This window comes from Pogona vitticeps, chromosome 5, assembly GCF_051106095.1.
Source record: "Pogona vitticeps strain Pit_001003342236 chromosome 5, PviZW2.1, whole genome shotgun sequence".
Classification (NCBI taxonomy): Eukaryota; Metazoa; Chordata; class Lepidosauria; order Squamata; family Agamidae; genus Pogona; species Pogona vitticeps.
Window position 1 is genome coordinate 164,865,524 of NC_135787.1, and position 20,388 is coordinate 164,885,911.

The 20,388-nt window shown below is 39.9% G+C and overlaps 1 protein-coding gene across 1 annotated transcript; it reads left to right on the plus strand.

Annotated features, from left to right (window-relative positions):
• Nucleotides 1-1,706: 1,706 nt before the first annotated feature.
• On the plus strand, nucleotides 1,707-19,802 carry DDX17 (DEAD-box helicase 17). The gene is made up of 13 exons (XM_020787713.3): nucleotides 1,707-1,888; nucleotides 5,795-5,933; nucleotides 7,141-7,240; nucleotides 7,395-7,528; nucleotides 8,186-8,251; nucleotides 8,426-8,567; nucleotides 9,210-9,370; nucleotides 9,455-9,627; nucleotides 10,329-10,439; nucleotides 11,137-11,198; nucleotides 11,528-11,587; nucleotides 15,512-15,748; nucleotides 16,976-19,802. The coding sequence occupies exons 1-13, from the start codon at nucleotides 1,845-1,847 to the stop codon at nucleotides 17,488-17,490; spliced, it is 1,944 nt and encodes a 647-aa protein (XP_020643372.1). The 5' UTR covers nucleotides 1,707-1,844; the 3' UTR covers nucleotides 17,491-19,802.
• Nucleotides 19,803-20,388: the final 586 nt, after the last annotated feature.

Below are 20,388 nucleotides of genomic sequence, written 5' to 3' on the forward strand. Positions count from 1 at the left end.
CCAGCGGAAATAGGGCAGGGAAGCTCGGGTGTTGCCTCTGAATGGGTGCCCAATGGAGGGGGTGGGGCACCAAATCATAGGACACCTGTGAGGCCAGTAAACGAACCAGGTTGAGCCAGTGACCCGGCAGTTTGTGCCCATCTCCATTCACTATTGTTCACACTTGCTGGGAACAAAAACCCTGGCAATTGTTTTGTGTTTGGGTGAGAAGTGATTAAATTGATGAAGGCACTTAAAGGATTTTCTTTTGCTTGATGTCACTTTGTGGAGAGAAACCCCCTTTCAAGATCTTTCTTTTGGTGACAGTATTTTTGTTATGCCACAAAGAATTTTTTATTGTTGTTTTTTAGTCATTTTAGTCAGGTCCGACTCTTCGTGATCCCATGGACCAGAGCACGCCAGGCCCTCCTGTCTTCCACTGCCTGCCGGAGTTGGGTCAAAAATGCATGTTGGTAGCTTAGATGACACTGCCCAGCCATCTCGTCCTCTGTCGTCCCCTTCTCCCATTGCTTTCACACCGATATCAGCCTCCTTTCCAGGCAGTCTTCTCTTCCCATGAGATGGCCAAAGGACTGGAGCCTCAGCTTCAGGATCTGGCCTTCCAGTGAGCACTGGGGGTGCCACAAAGAATACTGTACTACACAACAAAACATTCTACTGGTAGAACATGTTACTTTGGTTGTCTTTCTTTCTTTATTCATATCAGAGCATTGCACAAGATAAAAATACGGCTGCATATGATATATAGGTAAAACTAAAAACAAATTAAAATGTTAAGATAATTAGACTGTTTTTGACCAGAAGCGGGCTACTTCAATAGCATTATCTGGACCCTTTGCCACGTGGCGGCCAAATCGCCAGTCGTCCCTGATTATGAGCATCCTCGGTAACGTCCTCAGGTTTTTGGAGATGGGGATTATTATGGCTGCAGTTTTCAGCGCCAAACGTTGTCGCTCTCTTTCCCGACTGCTTTCACAAACAACATGCGCAGATACCCAAACCCAATCTGTTACTATATAGAAGGGGCGTGAAGATAAAATTTTGGAGCCTCAACCAAAATCTGAACAAGTACTATACTGTACACTTAATTGCATGAGAGAACCGGCTCATTGTTTCACGACCCCAGCGCCGCCTCCGTTCGATACAGTCCTTATTCTCTAAACCCTATACGCTACACAGTCCAGGCAGTTCTGCTATTTGATAGCAGTTTCTCCGCAGAATGAGCGCCCGCTACGGAACTGGCGGCACCTACGGAAATTGCGTGAAAAACAAATTCTTCCCCCTTCCCCCCCGCCCGGGTTGGGGTTTCCTTACGGTTCGGTTCGCAACACAGACGACTTTTGAGAATTTGCAGAAAAGTGTAGGTCTTCGCAGAAAGAACCAACTCATCAGATCTGCAGCTACGCATTTTCCGCACGCCTCGTCCTTTTTTGAATCTACCCTTGGGAGCGTCGCTGAGTTCTTTTTCTTTCGCGGATACGTGGAGCGAAAATTCTGTCTCCCCGCCCTCGCCGGCTATTCAGGGACACTCTTACGCAACAATCCGGCAGACTGATAACGTAAGAAGAGGCCAGCTAGAGCAACGGCGGCCATTTTGTGTCAGGAGGCCGGAGGAAAAAGGCTGACTGGCTTTCCCTCCCTCAGCAACTCCTGACTCGGTTTGGCCTGTCGAAGGTTTTGGGACTTTGAGCCCAGCCGGCTTTCTAAGCAAGGGGAAACACAGCTACTAAGGCTGCGCCAACAGATATCTTTCTGCAGCCAGAAAAGCCACAAGAGGTTCGGCCGGGCCCCCTGAACGTCGGCTCTCCGGGTCCAGCGCCGGGAAGCCCTTTCGGCCTGTCAGGATGCGAGGCTTCGGAGACCGAGGCCGCGACCGGGACCGCGGCGGGTAAGGAGAGCCTGGGGAAGGGAGCTGGGCCGGCCTCGGCAATGGCGGCAGCCTTCTTCCCACTTTATGCCTGTAGATATCAGCAGGAGGAGCAGGTCTCGAGCTGGGCCTGGCACGGCGGATCTGCTGGATTTCTGCCGGCTGGGGCTGGGGCAGGGAACAGGGCAGAGGCCGCCAAGGGAGAAGGCGCGGCGGGTATACAGGCGGGGGTCCCGATCTAGCCATGCCGTCGGGGCGAGTGCAAGGCGAGGTGGCGGATCTCATCGAAGCAGTGCCCTTCACTCCGAAGTGTTTATGCCGGGAGCCAGATCGGTTTAAGAGGGCAAACGGCTTTTGGCTTTCAGGCGAACGTCTGTCCCGCCGTTGTTAACGATGCGCGAAGCTCCCCCCGCCGCTGCCTGTATGGATGAGAGAAAGCCTCGCCTGCCGTTTGTCTCTCTAGCCTTGTGTAATCCCTAAGGTCGCAGAAATGTTGTTGGAAAAAGGGGGGGGGGGGTTCGTGAGCGGAGGGGAATGGAAAATGGCGTCACAAAATGGACGCAAAACTGCGGACGAGGAGGTGCCTCTTGTTGGCCTGCGAGTGAGTGGAGATCCGGGGAGGGAAGTGCGAGGCCTTGCCGAGATGGGCTTGTAGGCCGCGGGGACAGAGTTTGCTGCCGTCCGATCACCCTCGGCCGATCAGAGGGGCCTCTGACTCCCTGAGATGCCCTCCTGTTCATACAAAACCCTCGTGTAGATTCCCATTTCTGAGCGATATATCTCATGTTGTGGTGGATGCAGTTTTTCTTTTAACGATCAGTGTGACTTTGGCAGTCGCCGTAGAAATAGCGTATGAATGGCAGCTGCAAAGGTACTAGCAGTGTTAAAATACAGAGGGTTTTCCCTCTTGAGTAATTAGGCTAATCTCGGGATGGATAAAAATAATTGATTTTTTTTTTAAAAATCCAATTGGTTTAAATCAAATTGAAATAAGAAATACGTCAGTTTTTAAAATTTGAATTATTAAAAAAATCAGATTTTAATCAAATCGTTATTTAAATCAGTTTGATTTAAATCGAATCCACGGTACTACACCCTGAGCCTGTTGGAGTCAGTAGGCAAAGAGGAAAACTAAACATAAGAAGGATCTACTCAAGCAAGAACTACAGCATTTTGGAGGTTATTCATTAATAAAGGTGCCAAAAGTCAGAATGTGGTGGCACATAATAACAACAGATTTTACATAAATGTGTCAGAAACAGTAAATTGAGCCATACCTTGTTTGTTGCTAACATTTTACTTGTGCAACAGTTTTGATTAAATGTATTTACTTGTGAGGGGTGATTTGAATTTAAAGTGATTTAACTTCCAGTAAATGATTTTGGCATCAACAAGGACATTTACTGGAACTGTGGTAATTTACCGATAACAATGGATCAGGTGACAATCCCTATTGTAGTATTTTGAGATAAAACAATTAGAGACCTACCTTCTCCATTCAGCAGACACAAATGTAGATAACCATCAGAAACACTTATTGTGGTTGGTAATTTTATAGTAGGAAGTTTATAGTGCAATGTCTGTAAATTCAAATTGTGCAGTGCTCTGATATGAACAAAAAAAAAAAGAAATAAACCATGTATGGCTGTGAAAGCTGGACAGTTAAGAAAGCTGACAGGAAAAAAAATTCAGATCACTTATTCATAAGGTGACGATAAGGAGTGACTTGCTGGCACATAGCAGCAATAACAGAACAGAACATAATCTACTCTAATTCACCCTGTAAAATATACAGGTTGAAATGTTAACGTAGGTGAAAGATAAGGATAAAAATGTTTTATGGAAATCTGGAAATATGATTTGAGAATGGCCAAAATCCTGCTTGGTTGTCACGTAGAAAGTGGCCTTAGGCCGGATGGGTGATATGTAAACAGAATAAATAAATAGTAAATCACACTACAGTAGGCCCATTAAATCAGTGGGGATTTAGTGAGCCAGCTGCTCTGTAAGTTCAATTGATTCAAATACAGCTACTCTAACTGATCTAATTTTCTGTGTTGAAAGTTGCAGTTAGAGCAGACCTATTTGAATCAATGGAACTTACAGAGGAGTTGGTTCACTAAAGTCCCATTGTTTCAGCGGGCCTCCTCTAATGTGATATGCTACACTGAGCAGCAGGATTTTTGCCAATGCATAGGTTTTGTTTGACATTTTGGGGCTGCTGGCTCCTTGTGTTGGATAAACTTCCAAAAAGATATGTAAAGGAAAAATGCTGATGGTGTTGTGAGCCCTAGTGAGAAAAAATAGATCTTATAGTCTGAAATGGATACATTTTTGCAGATGTCTCTTGAAGAAGTAGCACCCCTTTTTTTAATGGTTGATTATGTTTTGTGCACTAAAAGTGGAATTGAGTTTTAACAGGAACTGTGTCTAACCGTCATGGGGGGGTGTTGCCTATGTAGAGGAATTTTGAATAACGAGCATTTTGGGGCTATAGAAGTGAACTGAGTTGCAGGAAGGTTGTGTGTGTGTATGTGTGTGGCTCACTACTGGTAAACTGTTTTCTTTAAATAACCACAGCATGGTTTTGGTCATATTTTCCTTAAAATCAAGTTCTCATGTGCTTAGGTGGATTTACTTCCATAGCTTTTGGCTACAATATTATGATATGCATACTAAATCTACTCTATTCATCTGAATAAAAATGCTCAGACATGTACTTTCAGTGTCTGAATGACTTTTTGCCATTACAACTGCATCCTAGTACACACATTTGTAGTGGTTTGCTGCTGAATAACTCAGAGATAGTTATTTATATGACTGCAGAGTCCCATTTCTTCTCCTTTTGTTTCTGTGTATGAGGTTTTTTTAAAGTACTGCTTTTTATTCTTACTTTTGTTTGAAAGATAAAGTTGCAATATATAGAAAATTTAAGAAACAATTATCTTTTGGTATCTTTAGTATTTCCTGAAGTGGAGTTAATTTTTTCAGAATAAAAAATAACGTTTATTTTCCGTTTGATAGTTGGAAATCTACTGTAATAAATGGTCAAAGGAGGAAGATTAGGTCATATTGCTTTTGTGTAAATTTAGTTATTTGACAGGCTTTGCATATAAAAAATAAGTGATATTTTCTCTAGTGTAGAGAAGTTTTTAATTTTAATCTGATTTTCTCAGATTAATGCATGGAAGGAGTGCCTGAAATGCACACTTTTAAATTACTCTCAAGCAGACTTTTGTTAACTAAACAGACTCATGAATGATGCCTACGTTTTTATAATAAATTGGTAGAAATCTAGTTTGGCACAACTGAGTTGACTGAACTATGTCATCATCCTAGGCCTTTACTTTTAATTTTTATTCCATTTAAAACTTTCTCATCCACCCACCTTGTTCTGAGGCTTTCTACAGTTCCCTTTGCCCTGGGGAAGCCTTAGCTTGGGGAGAGGCCTTTAAATTGAGAGAAAACCTCGCAGTTGTCCCACTGCCAGATAGGCACTGCCAGCAGGATTCCAGCTGTGATTTTCCAGTTTTAAAGCACACCCCCCCCCATCTTATCTCAAGGCTCCTAAAGGCTTCCCTGGGACAAAAGGAGTCCAAGGCAGTCCTTGAAACCTGAAGGGAAATATTAAATTTAATTAAAATTAAAAGTGCAGGGTGATGACATCATTGTTGTTGTCATCTCAGCTGTTTTAAAATTGTTGAAGTCGCTAGTTCTAGTACTGCAGTATGCTATAACTAAGTCATACTGTAGCCTGGCTTTAGTTCTATGTTCAATTTTTTAATTTCAAGGTTATAATATAAAAAACATCAACTATACTCTAGTATAATTGAGTGAGTTGTATCTGGGTTCTTAAGCATTTTGTAATCTGCCTTGGGTTTTTCTGGTGGGATATAAATCAAATAATGTCTTATTTTAATCCCCCAGGTTTGGCAGTCCTCTTCCTCCCAAAAAATTCGGAAACCCTGGGGAACGTTTGCGTAAGAAAAAATGGGACTTGAGTGAATTGCCCAAGTTTGAGAAGAATTTCTATGCTGAGCATCCAGAAGTGGCAAGACTCACTCCAGTAAGTTTTCTGTGTTCTTCTAGATGTTACTGGCAGACCTGGAAACATTTTCTAGTTTTAGTACTTCTGAGTGCTGCCCAAATTATGAAAATAATTGGGCATATTTTTACGGACAGGTATGGTTGGTGTGCATACTGCTTTCATAATATTTTTAGTCACATAAATTTACAGGGTTATTTTTAATAGATATTTTCTAATTCATGAAATCTATTAGACTTGGTGATCTGGAGGTTATTTTTGTGCCTAGGTAAGTAACTCCTGTGCACTCTGTATTTATATATGCCGTTCACTCTTGAAACTGATCTTAATGCTACGTGAATTACATTAACTTTTGTGGAAGTGAAAACTTGATATAAATTTGCTTTTTAAGAGAAAGTTTTCATATTTGATACAAGTTTACAAGTAGTTTGTCTGGATGGAAAAAACTTGGCCAGATGGCTATGTATACAGTATAATTCTTAAAACAGCAGTGTCTGACATTTGTCTTATCAAATGTCTTTTATCAACTGTTGGAAATAGTTCAGAACAGTTACTTCAAACAATTATTTTTAGATCGTGTTCAAGTAACACCAGAATGTTGTTAGTTAACAGTATGAGAAGTAGCATTTAATCCAACATTCTACACTTTTAAATATAATTTTTAAATTGCATTTTGTATATATTAAATACATGTTTTATGAACTGATTGTATATTTTTAAACTGCATTTTGTATATTTTAGCCATAAATATGTTTTATGAGCTGGTCACCCAACCATAATAAATTCATTCATTAATTCTATTTATATTTGTGTACAGTTTGTGTAACTTGCTGCAATTAATTGACATGGTGCAGGGGGATTTGTCAGTTGCACAGTGAGCAGACACTTGATTTAGGTGTGCCATTAGGTGCAATTAGCAGTGGAAATTATGCATTTCTCATGTGAACAGTGATAGGATTCTGTTCTGTAAGATATTTTTCCCATGGAATTTGTTAAAACAAATGGTATTTTTGACATGAATTCTAGTTCCTCTGTGTGTGTACGCATGTTTGATAATTTCTTGAAAATGGGAGTAATGAGAAAAATATTTTTCTGTCAGCTGGCTCTGTTATAAAACATAAGTGCAAATGGATAGCAACAGTTTGCACTTGTGGAAAGGGAAGTATGAAAGGTATCTAATTGCTGTTTCTCATAAGGTTTATTTCTGTTTTTCATTCGTCTAAAACAGTATGAGGTTGATGAATTGAGAAGAAAGAAAGAGATTACAGTTCGAGGTGCAGATGGTTGCCCCAAGCCTGTATTTGCCTTCCACCAGTGTAACTTCCCTCGTGAGTATTCTGCTGTGCAGCTGGGGACCAGAGTTCAGAGGACTTGGTTATGTTTAGTTCTGGAAGTCGTCTTGTGACTTTCCTATGTGGTAGAAGTTTATTGAAATAATTTATAGCAAATATTTATATAATACATGTATGTCTTGTTCTGTAGAATATGTCATGGATGTCTTGATCGACCAGCATTTCACAGAACCAACTCCAATTCAGTGTCAGGGCTTCCCGTTGGCCCTTAGTGGTCGTGACATGGTGGGCATTGCACAGACTGGCTCTGGAAAAACATTAGCAGTATGTATTCTTTAGTTTTTGCATGGAACAACTATTTTTTCCTCCACATTTATATTATGTGTTCATTCATTAAGAAGTCCTACTTTATTCATTACATTTTCTAGATAAGTAGGCCCAGTTTGATGCTCTACATGTTTATGCTGAACATTTCTTTAGTTGCAGCTTTTTGGTGTTAATGCTGTCATCAGAAGAGTGAATGAAACACATGCCCTTATTCACAAAACAGTCCTACTTTGTTGCTTGTAGGTTTCAGTCTTGTTGGTGAAAGATACTGCTCAAACCTCATGATAAACAGCTCCATGTGTCCTTGGAGCTTAAGGAGTGTAATATCAGTGCAGGTGTGCAGACTGGAACCACATGTCATTGGCACATTGGACTTTTCTTCCTTTTTTCCATTAATGTAGCCTTCTGCAGATCAACTTGGCTGTTTGCAGAAGAATGGGGAAGTGGAAACTATAAATCTTAGTTGTTATATGATTTACATTCATTAATAACTGATGTACCTGCTCCAAACATCTTGCTGTTCTTTTTAAACTTAGAGAATCATGTTGCTATATTGAGGCAAAATATAAGTCATATTTGTATCCATTCTTAACACAATTCATCAACTGACTATCCGTTTCATGTCTTCTCATATATATATATTACTTCTTTCAGTACCTGCTGCCCGCGATTGTTCACATCAATCACCAGCCATATTTAGAAAGGGGGGATGGTCCAATTGTGAGTATTTCTTCATTTTTTTATGTGTGCAGTTAGTTGCATTTGCCATGTTTTGGTATATTTGTGAGTCTTCAATAAATAAAGAGGTAGTTTTTAGGTCTGTCAGTGATGTTTAAGTATGTACTCTTAACATTGACATGTGTTACTAAGTGCTTTGGATTGCTTTCTTTACAGTGCTTGGTTTTAGCTCCTACCCGAGAATTGGCTCAGCAAGTCCAACAGGTGGCTGATGATTATGGCAAATGTTCCAGACTGAAGAGTACGTGTATATATGGAGGAGCACCCAAAGGTCCACAGATCAGAGACTTGGAGAGAGGTAATGCGGATATATGATGCCTGGTTGTTCCAAACATATTTGTTCAATCCTAAAATGTTCAATTTTTTTATTAAAATGATTGTGAACATGAGAGAGAGAACTTAGTGCCGTGGAGTAAGCCTTGTGTGAATAGTTGGTAGTGGTACTACTCTTCAACAGTTAGATAACTGTAATGCACATAAATATGTGGGATACAATTGAGGCTTTTTAGTGAGGCCTCTTGTAATAATCAGTGAAGTGGAAACATTGTTCTGCCTTTATTAAATGAAAATACCATTATGAAAAATGCTTGGATACAAGCTTATATACTTTTTTTCATCTTATAAATGTGCACAATATTTCTGTTCCAAATTTAGAACTAGAGGAGATTCAGCTTTATTAAAGGTGTGTTTTCATGTATGGTGGATATATGTCTGTGTTGAAGATTGAGTTATTTAACATTGTTCTGATTTTCTTAATTAGAGGCAGTTGTAGTGTGAATATGATTACTGTGAGTCTGAGGAATATGTTATGAGAGTTGAAACTTAGATGGCAGCAGATCTCATTCTTGAGATCTAGATTCATAGGTCAAAGGAAGAAGCTATTTATTACTGTGTTCAGTCTCTACTATTTTTCACACACTTCTCTCCCTGTTCTCTGAAGGCGTTGAAATTTGCATTGCTACCCCTGGACGTCTGATCGATTTCTTGGAAGCAGGGAAGACGAATCTCCGGCGATGTACATACCTTGTACTGGATGAAGCTGATAGAATGCTGGATATGGGTTTTGAACCTCAGATACGTAAAATTGTGGATCAGATAAGAGTATGTAAACCATTGCTATATTAGCATCTCTTACATTTCCATTTTAGAGTCTGTCCCCTCAATAACTCATCTTTTTTCTTTCAGCCTGATAGGCAAACCCTAATGTGGAGTGCCACTTGGCCAAAGGAGGTGCGCCAGCTAGCTGAGGATTTCTTGCATGACTATGTCCAGATCAACGTGGGCAACCTGGAGCTGAGTGCCAATCATAATATCCTGCAGATAGTGGATGTGTGCATGGAGAACGAGAAGGATCATAAGTATGGATACTGTATTACTTTTGGAAACCTCTTTCAGAGTAGAATTGTTTAAAATTGATTAGGTTAATTCAGATAGTAAGACTAGATATATTTAACTCCATGTTCTTCTTGCAGCTTATAAAGCACTTACAAAAAGAAGTAAAATAAGACAGTGCTACCCACTTACATATTTTAGCAGTAAAGACCCAAACCAGAAAGCCAGATAGTTTTCCATTAACACCCACTGCACTAAGATTGCTGTGGCTTGCTATGCCTATGTGACTAAAATTGCTGAGGTTGCTTTTGAAATTTATGCAGATTGAATGATGTTAAAATCATCTTATCTCTGAATCAGGAATGAGAGACATTGGTATGGGTTCAAGGGCCAATTTCCTACCTTCAGGATCCTCTGAGGGCTCTCACAGGTTATCAGAAATGCACTAAACTCATGACACATGAAGTGGCTAGAGGTCTACTTTCAGTTTTGAAAAAATCATATTCCATTGGAATAGATAACATAGGAAGGTTTTGTTGCTTATTTATAAGGTCAGCTGACACTCCTGGAGGTTTCAGGGAGAAGCAGCTCGCTCTTTTTTTGCTGGAAAAGGGAAGTTTGGTGCCACATGCCACCCCAGCACTGCATTTTGCCCATCTCTGCTCTAAATAAAGAAAATCAATGCTCCTGTGTATAATTTGTGTGACTATCTTTTTGTTGTTAAAAGACTGATACAGCTGATGGAAGAAATCATGGCTGAAAAAGAGAACAAGACAATTATTTTTGTGGAGACAAAACGACGATGTGATGATCTAACTCGACGAATGCGTAGAGATGGGTAGGTTTTTTAGTCATAATTCAGACAGGTTGTGTTACAGAAAGCCTTGAGATGTACCAATTTTAGTCTTGAGAGCTCTTTTTGGTGTAATATAGATAGTCCTGAGGTTTGATTTGTAATTAATTCTATGGAGCAACTAATGTTGCTGTATAGCTAAGAAACTAATGAGTACTGTGCTTCATATCTAGGAGACAGGCTGTCTATCTTTGTATGATGTACAATCGTACAATGTAAGCAAAACAGTTGTCAAAAGAACAACATTTTTAAAAGTACCCTCTTGAAATTTGAGGTTGTAGGACATCCTTCATACTTTAGGAAAAAAATAATGAACCACTATCAAGAAAGATCACACAGATGATTTTTTTCTTCAGAAATAAGCAAACAGATTGGAAGATGCAAGGAAAGAAAAATAGAAGAGCGTGGCTTGATTTTCAGATATCTTTAGGTGGCATACTGACATAGAATTTATATCTGATATAGTCTATCCAGACCTTTATTTCTGTATTTTCTTAAGTTTTTTTAGAATTGTGAATTCTCTCAGTAGTATTTCAGAAGGTGCAATAACACCCATGTTTTTGTTCCCTGCCTGCTTAAAATCATTGCATATCTTTCAGTGTGTGAAAAAAAAAAGCATTTCAGAAACTCATAGACATGGTGGCTAAAACTAATGAAAACCTTTATTTTTATTTTTTGGTAGTTGGCCAGCTATGTGTATTCATGGAGACAAGAGTCAGCCAGAACGAGATTGGGTGCTTAATGGTAAGGAGTAGAAAAAATGTCCTGGCTTACCATTGTTCTAGTTGTATCCCTGGGAGTTATGGTTTGCAGTGATACAATACTCCAGGGTTATTTTTACATTTTTTTGTTGAAATGTTTTTAGCTTTTGTAAATGAGAGTATTAACATTCGTGTTAATGTACTTTCCTGATGGAAAAATCTCAAAACAATAATATGAAGAGCTAGTCCCAAAACATTTATTTCATGTAGTTCTGGTATGGGGTTTTGCTAAAGTTTCAAGATTTACTTTGAAACTGTCAAACTTAAATCTGTGTTTCCAAATTATGTTGTATACGTATTTTTTCCTTTCAGAATTCCGTTCTGGAAAGGCTCCTATCCTCATTGCTACAGATGTTGCATCTCGTGGGCTAGGTTTGTACACATGGGCTTCTCTGCCTGCTTTTCAGGTTGTTTCTTTTAGACCAACACATTTCCCCCCCAAAGAATTGTAAAGCGTGGCTTTCTCCCGCATATGAAATGCCTTTTTTTAACGCTGATCTTTTTTTTTCTTTCATATTCAAAATCTCTTCCTGCTCCTAATGAACAGGCTTTGGTCTGCAGCAAGAGCTAGGCATGACTAATCGATCGCCAGTGAGGAGAAGAGACATCTAATTACTCAGCCCAATTTTTCCACTACACCTTTTAAGCTCCAGCTTTGTTGCTGGATGGCTAAACATTAAGCTGATCATAGTTTTGGGGTGATCAGAGCAGTCATAATTAAATGCAATGCTAGTGTAATTGCACCTTAATGAGAGTAGGTATATACGCTCTTCCCCAGCCATGGCATACTATATTATGTTGGAATATATTGTGTATAAAAATCACAATGGGGTCTTGTGTATTGAGGATATATCTTAGTTTTCTTTCAGTGCTGTAAAGATTATTTTTCTTTGACACTGGAGTAAAGAGTTCCTCTTTTATCTTGAGGATTAAGTTTTGATCCTCTGTACAGTATATTTGGATAATCAAGAAATTTAGAAGTTGCAGTAGTTTGAATTTATGGGGTTGACCTATTGTGACAGATTGTACAATTGGATCAATTAATACAATCACATAGATTGTTCAGAGGAACTTTCTTTAAATGTACTGTATAAGCAGCTCCGTGGTTGAGGTATCTGACTGCAGAGACAAAAGTTGGAAAGTTTAATTCCCCACTGTGTCTCTTTGATGGGCTGGACTCGATGATCCATAAGGTCTCTTCCAGCTGCAGTTCTGAGATGATGATGATGATTCCTCTTGGAATGTTTAAAAGTTCTGAAAGGGTATCTTAGCTTTTCTTAAAAGTGATAAATATATTAAAAAGTAGTTGTAGTTCATGTCAACATTAATTCCCTCATATTGTCCCTTAAATTGTCCAATGCTTTTCTAGAGGTGTTCATTTGGATTTCAGTCTCTGTCCTCTGGGGTCATGTCTGGATCTGTGCAGGTAGAACTTGGCCCTATTAGGAGAAGGGGTGGAGACCAGGTTTTCTTTTTTCTTTTTAATAAAAAGAATACTTTCCTTGGCAGTGGTTTGTAAGCAGGCTTGCTATGTGCTGGTAGCTTCTTTGTGCATCTTGCCTAGACCATTAAAATCAGCCCTTCTCATATATTTCCCCAAAACAACTCATTCGGATACTATTTAAAGAAAACAGTCTCCCCGTTCTGCCTTCTCCACTTCACTGAGGCTGTGGGGAAGAGGTACCAGAGTCTGTTTCTTGTTACTAAATAACATCTTGGCTTGTTTTGGGGCCCAGAGTTTGCTGCTTTATAAAAACAATACCTGACTTGCAAACCTCTGGACGAATTCCTCCAAGTTCCTGGAAAGTGAAGGCTTCTACCTAAAACATAGAACAGGGGCGCGCACTTTTTTTGGCTGAGTCACCAGGGCTTTTCCTTCTTCTCAAAGGAACATTGGTCTCAGAAACTCCTTCCAGGTAAGTTGAGTCCCCCAGTAATGGCTTCTTTGTAAATGATCCCCAGGAGAGAAAACTTCCCTCTGCACTACTTTTCAATAAAAAAAACTGGTTACACTTCACTCTGTTAAAGTCAAATCATTAAATTTCTTTTTGTTTGTTTTCTTTAACAGAAACTTTGATATCAGCTGCCGATCACTCAGTGCAGGTCTGGGGACATATCTACATTGGTGGTCGAAGCAGCTCTCTAGATGATCGTGTTTCTTAGTTTCTGACCCTCTCACATAATGGTCAGACAGTCATTTTCTGGGGGCATCTTAGTGGTTATATACCCCAGGTAGTCATGTTTTTAAAAAAGAAGGCTCAAGAATTGAAGTTTTGTAATTCTTGGAGGAAATATTGTGAGGAGTATAACTTTACACCAGTGCAAGGTAGATTAGAAAGAACCTTACTTTTTTACTCCATGTTTCCCCAGCCCCCACCTCGTTACATAATATGGAACTGATATGCACCTTTCTAAGGTGGAAATTGCCCGTGCTTGTTTCCTTTCTCATCCTTGTTGCCCATGCATGGATTTCCTACCAAAATCCACTCCTTGATGCCTTCATTATTAATAGAAACATCTTTGTTTCCTGATAAGAAAAGGCTCCCTTGAATTAATTGCAGCTCCTTTGCTAATGGACATACAGGATGGGATTGACTGAGGCCCCATAGCCTGCTGTTTGTCAGACTCCAGATAAGCCCTAGATATGAAGATGTGATGCCCTCAGTGTGCAATCCTTATTCGTACACTTGCCCTTTGAGATCTTTGCACCGGGACCTTAGCTGGAGACTCGCGCTGCCCCTGTCAAATCTGCCTTCTCACTTTTTGGTGTGATTCAGGACTTTGGAGTCTGGAAAGATTGAGGAGCCCCCCCTTGCTGTAATAAGAAACAGACATAACACCCCTTTGCCACTACTGCAACCCACTTCCACCACCCCCATTTGAAATTGATGCAGTCTTGGCAATAGATGCAGCCTGAACTTTTGGATGTAATTTTTAGCATCTTCTCTCTTTTTTGACAATTGCCCCTTTTGAGCCCTGTGAGGGGACAGCAAGCGTTGGGAGGACCTGAAACATTTACGTGAACGCAGGTTCTCAGGCGCTTGGCAGCCAAATGGGGCTACAGAGAAGCATCTAAGCCAGTTCACAGAGCGAGCGTGTGTGGGGACTTCTCGCTGCCATGGACCCTCGATGCATGCTCCCCGCGCTCCAGTGGTCCCGTGTCAGAGGGCGGAGTTTTCGAAAGGAGGCCGCCAAAAATAAAAGGCAAAGAGACGGGATCGGCTGCAGCGGTTTCCCACAGGAGGAGGGAGTGTGCATCGGTCTGGTAACAAAACAGGGATTGTTTCTCATTTTTAAAAGAAAAGTCAATCTGTGTTTTATCTTGGATATATTTGAATATTCTCTGTAAAATGCAGATTTTTTGTGCGTGAGCTATTATTTCCTGTAAAATTGTGTGTTTTTTTCTGAATGTTGTATTACAAGTTTTTAGCAGTGTAGTACACTGTTTATTTTCTGACCTCCATACTTTTGAAATCTCAAGATATTTTCCATGAGGTTTTTAATGTTTGCATATGAGTTTGTGGTCTTTGTTCAAATTAACTGCAAGAAGTCTTATGCTAGAATTTGTACCACAATGGGTTTGTTGGTATGCTCTTAGGTTAATGTAGTACTCCTTTAAACATAGAAGACGGGAATGTTTTACCATTTATATTGACCCAAACGAGCAAGTTTTACCTCAGTTGAAATTGGGATAACTTACAGATACCAGTAAAACAAAGAAAAATATTTCTTACTGTAGGTTTTATGAGACTACTTGAAAAATATTTTGTTTGTTAAAACTTGTGGCGACTGGAAGGTAAGTGGTCTTGATGTTGCTAGAGTTTGTAGACTTCTCCTAACAGAGTTAAAGAACGTAGGCAGTTCTCTCCCTCACCCACTCCAGTTTGCTGTGTCCGTAAAAAGAGTGGCACATTTGTTTGTCCCTTGATATGCTACTGTGGAGTAAAATTGCCTGTATTCCACAAGTCAGGTGTTCAAATAGCAGTATAAAGTGTGTGTTCATGAGATGCATGCAGCAAAGGATGGATGAATTTGAGAGGAATGATGAACTGCTTTGGCTTGTGTTGTCTTTTGAACACAAATACTTGGATTCTCATGGACATATATATACATATATCTATTTAACCTTTTGCTCTGTTGGGAGGAGTCTGTACTGTATTTATTCCCTACAACTACTAACTTTTTTCTTTTCTTTTGTTACTGTCACTTGCATTTGTGCTCCCCACCTTCTGTTGGCACATCCTTCTTCCACTACCCTCTCCTGAACCCCTCACTGTGCTTTGGTTGCCTCACAAGATGTGGAAGATGTAAAGTTTGTGATAAACTACGACTATCCAAACAGCTCAGAAGATTATGTGCACAGAATTGGCCGTACTGCCCGGAGCACCAACAAAGGCACTGCCTATACTTTCTTCACACCAGGAAATTTGAAACAAGCTAGAGAACTAATAAAAGTGCTAGAGGAGGCCAATCAGGCTATCAATCCAAAACTGATGCAGCTTGTGGACCATAGAGGTGGTGGCGGCGGTGGAGGTAAGAGTTTTTGCTGCTTTTGTATTGATGGACTCGAATCATAGTTACATTGTCATATTATGAATGCTATGGTGCCTTGTCAGCTGAACTCCAGGGAGGATTACACAAGCAGTGTTTGTCTTTGTGGGAATATGTATTTTTTTTACCTCTTTCAGACCTAGAGCAGATTTAGTTTTCCCTTACTCTTATGTTACATGTTGGTTTTTGTTCAGCAAACCTGCCTTTAGCTTTCTTTTATGGAGAGCTGATTAATTTCCCTCCTTCCATGGTCTCCTTTTTGTTGTCTCAACTGTTGAAGACCAAGTGTGTTTCACTAGTGAGTAGGGGAGCATCATAGGTGTTTTGGGAATCTAAGCTATTAAGAGGATTGATCATGTGATTTGGGGTGCTCTTAACTTTCATCATTCCAGGAACAATATTTGGGACAGTGATCCAAATCACACACCATTGGTCTAAAGCTAGCTTCACAGAAGCAATAATGTGGGTTTGTTGTAGGTTTTTTTGGGCTGTTTGACCGTGTTCTGGAGGTTTTTCTTCCCACAGAGACTGGCGAAACGTTAGGAAGAAAAACCTCCAGAACATGGCCAAACAGCCCAAAAAATCTACAACAGCCATCGGATCGCAGCTGTGAAAGCCTTCAAGAATACAGTAATGTGGGTTGTTAGCAACAGAATTTGAAATGGGCCCTGTTTGGAGAGAGCTTTAAGTTGTGTTAGGCACTTTTGCCTAGTACTTCCAAATTAGTTTCACTACTAGAAGTTAATGGCATATGTTGACCTGGAGTAGTGGAAGTCTGAAGAACTTTGAAGATTAAGGAGTCTATTCTCCAATCTGTATTTTTAAGGCTGTTCTATATTTTTATAAATCTGCTTTCAGTAAAGTATAACAAAGTACAAAATGGTAGCCCTCAGTACTAACAATTTAGCAAGTCTTCAGATCTGAATAAAACTCCATGAGACTTTATAGCCCATTTTTTCTTAGTTTCTGTCTTAAAACTCTTTATATCAAACATAAGGGATTTTTCATAGTTTATTATTATTACACTGTTTTATGTATTGAAAGAAAAATATTTAGAGCACAAATTGAACTTGGCAAGTAAATCATGTGATGAGTAGAAGGATCATAGTGAATAGGCAAGCACAGTTTAATTACAGCAAGGTTAAGTTCATTTGATAAACTTTGAATAGAAGGCAAAGCAATATTAAATCCACTCCTAAATGTCACCAGGTGGCCGTTCTCGTTATCGTACCAGTAACTCTTCCAATAACCCTAATCTGATGTACCAAGAAGAGTGTGAACGGAGGCTCCGGGGAGTTAAAGATGGCCGAAGAGACTCAACTGGTTTCCGAGACCGCGATCGTGGTGACAGCTTTGCCAATGGAGCCAACAAGGGCTATGGCGGTGCATATGGAAATGCAAATTCTGCCTTTGGGGCACAGCAGGGCCAGTATGCTTATGCCCAGGGAGCCTATGGAGCAGCTGCATATGGAGCAAGTGGCTACGGGGCAGAATATGGTGCTGCTGGGTATGGTGGAGCCAGCACTGCCAACAGTGGGAGGAACTCACAAAGCACCAATCAGCAGCAGTATGCAGGGATAGGCCGTTCAGGCCAGCAGCCACAGCCTCTCATGTCGCAACAGTTTCCCCAGCCTCCAGGCACCAACGTGATGGGCTATATGGGACAGACTGCCAACTACCAATATCCTCCTCCTCCACCACCCCCTCCCCCTTCACGCAAATGAGATCATTTGGTTTAGTGGTTACCAGTCAAGATTTGCAATTAAAAACCTCTTCTCTCCTCCCTCACCACCCCCAGTGTGATGTTTTCCCCTTATGCAGGTTAGATCTAGAATTCACCATCCAAATTCTGCCCACAAACAGTGGTCTCCAGTCCACATTATTGATTTTGTTTTTAAAATTAGTGATGACTGGAAAACTGACTTTACACATGTTTTGGCCTTGCATGTTGAGTGATACAGAATGATTATTTTCTCTTTCAAAAAAAAAACAAAACAAATTCCTATAGGGCAGGTATGTCCCAGTCCAATTCTCATTGTGTCTGAGGCTTGTGTATGAAAACTTGCTGCAGAGAGGACAACTTAACCATGCTGTGAACCAAGAAAAGTGGTGCTAAGGAGTGGTCCTGTCTTAACAGAATATTAAAGGTGGTGTGCTTTTTTTTTTTTCTTACCAAAATTGAGACTTGATTTGCTTCAGCAGCAATTGGATTGAAGACCTTGGATTTGGCACAGGTGAATATTGAAAAGATAATTAATCTAGTTTTTCTCAGGTTGTTGTAAAACTCCACTCCACAGATAAGGGGAAGGGATATTAGAGTGTTGGAGCTGAGTGTTCTTCTCTGTTGGCATGCACTTTCACCCCAAGTTTAATCACAAAATTATTACATTTTTATAAGTTAAGCAGATTTTTGCATGACTCTTAAGTTGCTAACACGTCCATTTCACCCAAGGGATTATAATTTAAGTCTTTTTCTCAAGTTTGAATTGCTGAGGTTAAGATTGTACTCAGCAGGATTGTAAAAGGGGATGCTAGCTTGGTCTTCATTTACTTGGTATCTATTACTTTAATGTAAAATGCCTCATTCTGGATACCACTGTAATGAGTAAAATGGTTCAGTTTTCTATTTTAAATCTTAAAAGGATGATTTTAGACAAAATGGAATATGAACCCCTATTCGTGGGGGAGGAGGAAGAGATGGCAAATATGTCTTGAAGCTACCTTCGTATTCTCATCTGATTAGGGCTTTGCTTGGCTTTTGAATGAATTTCTTCAGCTGTCTTTTACACTCGGCTTTTACAGGTAGGTAGCCTTCTAGGAACTTTTAGGGAAGGATAGAAGTTTAGTAAACGCTTCCATTCAATAGTGTTGATTTTTTTCCCCTAGGCTGAGCAAGGCTTTAGGTGGGTGGGTAGGGTGGGATCCCTCTTCAAGTACTAAGGCTTATGTCTTGTGATTTCTAGCAGAAGGATTGGTATTGTTGGCTTTGCAGTGCATCACCTGTTCATGTTCAGAGAACAAGGCAGGAGATCACTTATATACCGACTGAGAGGCATAATGTGTTTGCTGCAGTGTTTTCTTCTGTTTTGGGAAATGTGCAGTTCAGCCAAATAAGCCAGTCCAGTTATTTTATAGCAGTGTGGGGCTGGCATATAAAAATGGAATTTTGATTTATGTTCCCAGAGCTCATAAATCAGTTGTTTATCTCCACGCAACATACAGGTAGGTTGTTGGCACAGACTGGGGGAGGGACATTTTTGGTAGTTCTAATTTTTTTTCTTGTTTATTTCTGTAATCATAAATTTGCAGAATTAAGAATTCTGGCAGTGAGTTTCAGAGCTTAAAAAAGTTTGAAATGATCATTTGCTGAACACTGACTAAATCTTTCCTGGAAAAGCTATCATTGGGCTGTTGGTTAGTGCAGATATTAACCTAAAAACATGGTGGAGATGTGTACTTCCCATTTTCCTTAAAAGGGGTTTCAAGAAGGTCATGTCTGTTGTGTGGTCTTCACCAATCGTTGCAGCCATAAAATTGTTTTTGGGTTTTGTGCTTTGTTGTAGCTTGGCAACAACTATAGCCCAGAGTCTTCAGGCTCAGCCTGAGTGTTAATTAACCATTGAATGCTCTGTGGCGTGTACTGATTATGACCCACCTGGTGCTGCTTGGTTCCATCTACCAGCTAAAGAGCCCTGTTGACAAAGTTGTAATGTCCATCGCTACCCCCAGTGAACATTTTTAGAAATATCAGTCCAGCTTATATTCCCTTCCAGATAAGTCACTGTGGTCTTTGGTTGAAAGATTTATGCTCTAAATGAGAGGCTTTTGGGATGGGATCAGTTCTCTGTTTCAACTTTTACTAGTATTTGAACACATTCCTGTTGTAATAACAAAGACTTGAATGGAGAGATTCATAGTTCTGTGGTGTTCAGGCACAGCATACTAAAAAGCTATGTTATTATTAGTTTGTAAATTGTCCTTTTGATACCATCTTGTTTTCTTTTGTAGGTATGAATAAAACACTGTTGTCAATAAACTGGACTCTTGTTTTTTATTTGAAAGGTACATTGCTCAAATGTCACATTTTTCTTCTGTTCTTGACATCTGTTTCTTTGAAAGTCAATTTAAGATGGAACAAAATAAATTTAATTTTGATTATAAATACGGAATAAAGATATATATATTCTGCTTGCATCGTAAAGAACTGGCTGGATAGCTCAGTGAATTAGGTATCTGGTTGAGGTTGTGGGTTCAGTTCCCTGCTGTGTATTCCAGAAGAGCCAACCTGTATTGCCGTGGGCACGCTGCACAGTCCCAGAATGCCCCCAGAAGAATGAAATGGTAAGCCACTTCTGAGTACTCTTTAACCCAGAAAACCCTTATTTTTATCTAAACTTCCCTTCCTAGTAGATTCAACAGTTTCCTTATTGAATTGATGAAGTGCCAGATCTTTTTGAAGATTTTAGTTTATTTCAGCCTGAAGAAGCAATTTCAGTCCAACTGTGTATTAAGGCTTAACTCATTACTCAGTTTACGTCGGCCATGACTGAATTGAATGAAATAGAATTTTACCCTGAAATAATTTCGTTTGCATCAATGTTGAAACATACACAGAGATCAAA

Bases quoted from the DNA above. Each gene is read 5' to 3' on its own strand.
- DDX17 (XM_020787713.3), top strand. From the start codon at position 1,845: ATGCGAGGCTTCGGAGACCGAGGCCGCGACCGGGACCGCGGCGG. The intron at 7,529-8,185 runs GTATGTATTCTT...TACTTCTTTCAG, and splicing joins GCTCTGGAAAAACATTAGCA to TACCTGCTGCCCGCGATTGT. The intron at 9,371-9,454 runs GTATGTAAACCA...TTTTTCTTTCAG, and splicing joins AAATTGTGGATCAGATAAGA to CCTGATAGGCAAACCCTAAT.